Here is a 7,355-nt window from a genome sequence, read left to right on the forward strand (position 1 = left end):
GGGAAACTGTGCACAAACAGCAGTAGATATATATTCATTTATTTATTTATTTTAAAAAGGGGGGGAAAAGGGCACTTTCTCTGGAGGAAGAAAAAGGGCAGGGGCTCAAGCCCACTTTGATATCTGTCTGATGTGTGCACGTGCCTGCCCCAGAGTGTCATGGGGCGCCACTGGCCTACGTGCACTGCAGCACAGACCACAGAACAACCAATAATTATGTAAAAGCAGTGTCCCAACTAGGCTATATTAGGAATACAAACATATAGAATCAGGTATCCTAGTTCGTGTGTCAATGTTTGTTTAAGGTTGATCATACTGTAGCTACTTTGTAACTGTGCTAAATGTCACGTCAACCGTTCCTCCTTGTTCGGTTTCATTTTAAATCATCTGGGGTTTTCCTTTTCACAAATTACTCAAAATAACCTGCAAAAACCTGCTCTTGGCGGAAAAAATGTTATGTGCTAAATCAGAGGATTAATAATGATTGAAGAGTTCAAGGGTTACTGTGGGTTTTAAATGATAGTTTATATTATCTTTTGGCTTTAAAACCAAAACAGCTGTTACTCAGTGACTAAAGTCAAACTTAGACCACATTTGTTTTCATTTAGCATTCATGGGCCGCGTGGCTGTTGGGATGACAATGTTGGTCAGTCCACCATTGTGGTCTAAATTTAAATATCTCAACAATTATTTGATGTATCGTCATGATATTTGATTCAAACATTCATGTCATACAGGAAAAGAAATCCTATCCACATTGATGATCCTCTGACTTTTCACCTAGCTAGTGCCAAAATGAAGTTCACATTTTTGGTTTTGAAGGACATATCTAATGGATGGTCATGGGATTCAGGGCACACTTAAAGATGATGAATTGCAAAAGCTTTTTTAATAAGCTTGCTGTTTTCTCTTGTGACACCATCAGGTCCACATTTACATTACTCCAACACTTTGATTTAGAAGAAAATATACGTTAAACTGATTTTTTTCCCCATTAGCTTCAGATGAACTTTGTGTTGAGTGCTAATTAGCTAATGTTAGAATGCTAACATGCTAAACGCAGGTAGGAAACATGGTAAGATTACACTTGCTAAACATAATGTTAGTATGTTGTCCACAGAGCGGCTACCATGGCTTTAAAATCGTAGACATCTGACCATATTTACATGTAAATAAATTCTTCCTGATGACACTTTTCTTTTTAAAACAAGCTAAGGGCTGTTCAATGGAAATGTTCAATGTCATTTATTTGACAATATTGTCTTCTTTTCGCTTGTATAATGAGTGAAGAAGTACAAAATAGCCTGTCAAAAATTCCCTAAAGCCCAGGATGAGAAGGGTGTTTAAGTTGTTTGTTTTGTTGAACAACAACCCTTAACTCAAGTGAATTCAAGACAAAGAAAAGCAGCACATTATCACAATTTAGGAGGTGGAAATAGTCCATTTCTGGCATTTTTGGTTTAAAGTTATAGATTAATCAAATATTTATGAGTGCAGACTAACTTTAAGAGTTGAGGGGGAAGTTCCCTTTTATCTAATCAACACATCGTGTCATTTATTTCCTTCTTTGGGTAAAATATCTCTTTAAAAATACTCTTCTCACAAATGTGACAACCCACGTACTGAATGTTTGTGTTTCAGAGTTCGGCTTCTCATCTGTACCTCATCAGTACACCACGTGCACTGTGTGTGGGTTTGTGTGTGTGTGTGTGTGTATTGCTGTCGGGACTGAGTGAATAGGAAGGCCGGAGGGTTGAACTTTCCCCTACTTCTCACACTGACTCCATCTTTGAGTGCTCTCCGGCATTCCTGATTCATGCGGAGGACTCAGTGGCTCGCCCATTTACATTTTAACAATATGAAATACGTTAGATATTTAAAGCTTTAAACAATATGTAAGTATCAGTCATTATATCTTGTTGTTTACCATTCTAAAAAACTGCAATTTGAATTTATTTTTGTATAATTTACACAAAATACAAAAAAAAGTATTCACAAGTGTTGGCATTAGGCTATTTTTTTTTTTTAAATAACAGTTTAATCTGTATTGACGTATGGAAAACAGTTTAGATAGATAGTATTTAATTATTATCAGTGTGTTGGGGATGTAAATGTGCATTATTTAGCGATTGAAAAACGCATGCTTAAGTTAGATGTATACTACATTATAGGTTGTATTAATACAAACAGAATATTAAGATGTTTCTTTAAAGCATTTTTTAAGGCATTTTAATCGATGTTTGACTTGTTGCTCAGACAATTCAAGAAATGTAATGTTTTAAAGGTTGGCTCTAGAATATTGATATTTAAATGTAATTTTACCTTATTTGACCCACAAACTTTAGGTAGAAAGACTTGCTATGAGCATTGATAAGTGAGAAGAATTCAAGTTTTTATTTCTGTTTCAGTAAGTCTTTACCAGTAATTAAGACCTCCCATTGCATCATGATCAAGTCCTTATGAGGGTGACTACTTTGAAGGAAATTCCACGCCCCAGGCCTCCCCCGATTCCCTCCTCCTTGCTCCGACAGCCAATCAGAGGAGCCCTCTGTTGCAGCCCTGAGCTATAAAAACCCCACAATGCTCTTCAGCAGCACACGACAGAGACAGAGACACATTTCAGAACCAGCTTTCATACTGAAAGAGAATCTCAGCAGACACTAAGATGAATATGCCACTACTGCTCATCCTCTTGCTGTTCATTTTAGTGCAAGCAGGAGATGCTTTCCCTACAGACAGAAGAGCTGGGGATAAACAAGCATCCTGGGACGACATGAACGTGGTGGCTCACGGCCTCCTACAGCTAGGCCAGGGTCTGAAGGAGCACGTGGACAAGACCAAAGCCCAGATGAGGGACATCAACACCAAACTGAAGACCTTCAACGCTACTGTAGCCGAACTGCAGAGGAGGCAGCAGGAGCAAGAAGAAGCTCTGAAAGCAAGAAGCATAACGGAGGAGGAGAGGCTGGAGGCAGAGCTGTCACAGGAAGTGAGGACACAGAACGAGGACATCCACACCAGGATGGACAGACTGGAACAGAAAGTGGATGAGGTGCTCAAAGACCCGACACTGGACAGCAACAACCACACAGAGGTCTCATTCATCCAGGTGAGAGACGCATACTGTGCTCATGTTGTTAATGTGTAACTGTGAAAGAGTTTCTTATCTAAATACCCCGGCATAAAGAAAGGCATTATATATTGTAATAAAAGCTGTAATCCTGCAAAACGCTATGATGCTCTGTAGCTGACGAGACATTTTATTTTTCTAGAGACTGGTGGCGGCTCAGAACAGACGCATTGACCAGCTGGTGGAGAAAATCCAGCAGCAGCAAGAAAGACAGGAGAAGCAGAGCCTGCACCTGCAAACACTGCAGAGCAAGGTGAGATACACCACTTAACAATATACAGCACGTATGATTTAGGAGGTGAGAGAACAACACTGTCAACATAACATGTCAGCTGCAGGATTACATTAGTGTTAACAACATCAATGTAAGTGATACGTTATAGTTTATTGACCCTGCTGTGATCCACCAGGTTGCACATAAGAGAGTGAAGTCCCACCGACGGAGAGATGAAGAGATGGCGCTGAGAGGAGAGCCAGCAGAGCTGAGAACAGACGCATCAGGTAAGAATCAAACTGTCGATCTGAGGGGAAGAAATGAAGCCAAAATGAGTGATGACTTTGACCTGTAGACGGTGTGAGAGGCTTGACCTTTGAGTGCTGAAAACAAAGGACAGTTAAGGAACCATGGTTCCTTAACTTCATATGTTCTTCTTTTCTGGGCATTCCTTATCAAGTACGAAAGGTATACAATCCCGATTTGAGGAGACACATACGTCGACAGAAAACGTTGTTAACATCATTGATTTTGCAACAATAGAGACTTTACAGGATGGGCAGCTCTGTGTGCACAGACACCAGAACTATTCATTTATCCTAAAGTTACATAAGAGCTAAAACCTTTGAACCTTAATTTATAATACCTGACTTGCTGGCAGAGCGGCTCACCTAGAGTCCAAAGATCAGGAGAACATGAGGACAGTGGTTTTTAAAACACACCTACTGTACTGCATGCTCATGGGACATGCAAAGAGCGAAGTGCAAAGACACAGCAAGCATGTGACAGAAAACCAAAGACTCATCAATGCTTACCGATGTACTGAATGAATTCCCCAAATTAAAGCTGGTGCTTCAGTCTGAACAAATGACCTAATCTGAGTTTTTCTGTGTTCTGGTTTTATCAGGTCTGGCCAGAGATTGTCATGATCTGTTTGTACGAGGGCAGCGAGCCAGTGGCGTCTACACCATCCAACCAGAGAGCTCCCAACCCTTCAGCGTGCTCTGTGAAATTACTTCAGGTGAGTCAAACAGGAACTTCCCCTAAAGGTCCTCCAGTGTAGATTATACAGAACAACAACACATTCCTGAGGGAAGCAACTTTTGTACTTACAAACCACACCTGTCTCAACGGCTTCAACCACAAAGAAGAGTTTCTCTTAGCTTAATTTTTCCTCTCTCTTTGCAGAAGGTGGATGGACTGTCATCCAGAAACGTCACGATGGATCCCAGAGCTTCAACCAGCTGTGGGAAAGCTATAAGACAGGCTTCGGCAGCTTGAATGGTGAGAAACTTGTCTCATAAAAGTTATTCAAACATCTGCATGATTAAACCTCAGTGGTGAATATTAATCTTAATATTTCTCGTCCCTCCAGGTGAGTTTTGGTTGGGCTTGGAGAACATCCACTCTCTCTCTCGACAAGGCCCGTACATCCTGCAGGTGGAGCTCTCTGATTGGGCGGGAGAACAGCAGCACAACGCTCAATATCAGATCAAACTGGACGGAGAAGAGAAGAAGTTCGCTCTCCACCTGGAGTCATTGTCCGGGCTTCAAGAGAAAATAATGACGACTGGAAAATCTGGTCTTCCTTTCTCCACGGCCGACAGAGACAACGACCTCTCCGCTGAGGCCAACTGTGCTGAGCTGCTTTCAGGTAAGAAAGTTCTACAAATCAAAACTGTGCGAGTGGCTTAATACGAGGAAAAATGAAAAGTTGTAATAATAATGCTCTTTTGTTTCAGGTGGGTGGTGGTTCAGTAGCTGCGGTGAGTCAAACCTGAATGGGAGATATGCGAGACGGCTGAGACATCATCAGTCCAGAAGACAGGGGATGTTTTGGACGTCCACAAAGGGACAAAACTACTCTGTGAAGACGACTGTTTTGAAGATGGCCCCCGCCACGTTACGTAATTAGGCAGATCAGTCTCAATGAAAGAGCAAAGGACCAAAGAAAACTGTATTTAACTCCAATGATCCATCATGCACAGGATCATCACATATTTCTATGCTATGCCATACCGTCACTTGTTGTCATATTGACCGTTTTTTTACTCCCTTTATAAGGGCTCCATAATCTTATGTTGTCTTTGACTTACTGTATGTGTTTTTATAAACGTCTATTTGGTAATAAACCCTGTAATGTTTTTTACATTTATACACATTTTATATTTCATTTATAAAAATAAAGTTTTAAAAAAGGTTTGATAAATTCTGACTCTTCGCTCATGCTTGAAGGCGAAAGGACACACACACACACACACACACACACACACACACACACACACACACACACACACACACACACACACACACACACACACCACACACACACACACACACACACACACACACACACACACACACACACACACACACACACACACACACACACACACACACACACACACACACACACACACACACACACACACACACACACACACACATACACACACACACACACACACACACACACACACACACACACACACACACACACACACACACACACACACACACACACACACACACACACACACACACACACACACACACACACACACACACACACACACACACACACACACACACAGTAAATCATTTGATAATACATTCATATATGTGGGGACATTTTATAATTCATTTTTGAATGAATGGACCTCAGGGTTATTCATCACATTATTGGGCCAATAGTTTGTTGAACATTTTATAGGATTAAAAGGTTTAATCAGGATTAGTTTGAAACAGCTACTCCCTGCTGGGGAAATCATAATAAATGTCAATGTTGTGCTCAATGAACAAACAGTACATTTACAGGAGAATGTCTTTTAGTCGTCAGGGTCAATGTAAATGGATAAATATAAAATCTCTCTAAAGAAAAATGGTTTAAAGGGGACCTATCATGCAAAATGCACTTTTGTACGTCTTGTATACATGAATATGTCTCCCCGGTGTTTCAGGGAACTCACCAAGTGTCAGAAAACACAACCCTCTCTCTTTTCCTCCATACCCAAATCTCTAAAAACGGGGCTGCAACGGAGCTGATTATTATTTGAATTTTTCTGACATCAGAAAAGGGGTGCTCCGCCTATATGGGCAACTCTCCACCTATCAGGGGAATGACAGACCGCTCGAAAGCGCTGTAGTACATATGGCAGGCCTGTAAGTGGCGCTGTAGTCTGCCACAAAAGCAGAATCAGCCCTTGCAAAAACAGGGCTGGAAAAGAGCAAATAGAGCGAAATGAGGCATGGCTAAAATGCAGGATCTGTTTGGTATTTTGAAAAAAAAACTTCACAGACATAGGTATGGCCCTACAATATATGTTTCAAATATAGCATGATAGGTCCACTTTAAGATGAATTCCTTAACAGGTTTTCTCTTTGGTGAAAATGTGAAATGTTCTGTTTTCCTGCACATTGATTACTTTGACTTGTCATACTTTAAGTACATTTTGCTGATAATACTTTTGTACTTTTACTTAAGTAAGATTTTGAATGCAGGACTTCTACTTGTAATTAAATATGTTGACAATAATGTATTGGAAGTTTAACTTAAAGTAAAGCATCTGATTTCTTCTACTCTTTTTTTTGCCTTTCTTTAAAAAGAAACTTAGGGGAAGTTCAATTCTGTTCAACCTTTTCCTTAAATGTAATTTATTTCAGAAACACTTTTTGCTATATTCCATGGAATGCTCTTAACATCCCGATAGCAATGAACATATTAAATGCTTTGCCAATAAATCTGTGGAAGCCTTAGTACTGTAAAAAGCACGACGAATCATCTGAGTCGGCCCGGCTAAAATAACTGGATGGCCTACCTGCCTGTCAGCCTTCCATCTGTGCACAAACGTATCTCGTGCCCTCATTGGTCATGTGCGCGTTCGTGTGTGTTGGAGGAGGGGCTCTGTAAGGAAGGGGCAGATTTTTTCCGGTTGTGTATTTTCAAATTCTAGCGCACTCGAGCTGATTTCTCCGAAATTACCTACCCCACCTTTAACACAAAAAGCCCAA

At 40.6% G+C, this 7,355-nt stretch overlaps 1 protein-coding gene across 1 annotated transcript; it reads left to right on the top strand.

The window, feature by feature from the left end:
• Positions 1–2,577: 2,577 nt before the first annotated feature.
• LOC117544217 (angiopoietin-related protein 4-like) lies at positions 2,578–5,553 on the top strand. Its single transcript, XM_034213075.1, has 7 exons — positions 2,578–3,109; positions 3,273–3,383; positions 3,541–3,631; positions 4,252–4,365; positions 4,533–4,628; positions 4,720–4,998; positions 5,087–5,553. Exons 1-7 carry the CDS (start codon positions 2,666–2,668, stop codon positions 5,257–5,259), a joined length of 1,308 nt encoding a protein of 435 aa, XP_034068966.1. The 5' UTR covers positions 2,578–2,665; the 3' UTR covers positions 5,260–5,553.
• The last annotated feature ends 1,802 nt before the right edge of the window (positions 5,554–7,355 follow it).

Source organism: Gymnodraco acuticeps, unplaced genomic scaffold (genome assembly GCF_902827175.1).
Source record: "Gymnodraco acuticeps unplaced genomic scaffold, fGymAcu1.1, whole genome shotgun sequence".
NCBI classification, from domain to species: Eukaryota; Metazoa; Chordata; class Actinopteri; order Perciformes; family Bathydraconidae; genus Gymnodraco; species Gymnodraco acuticeps.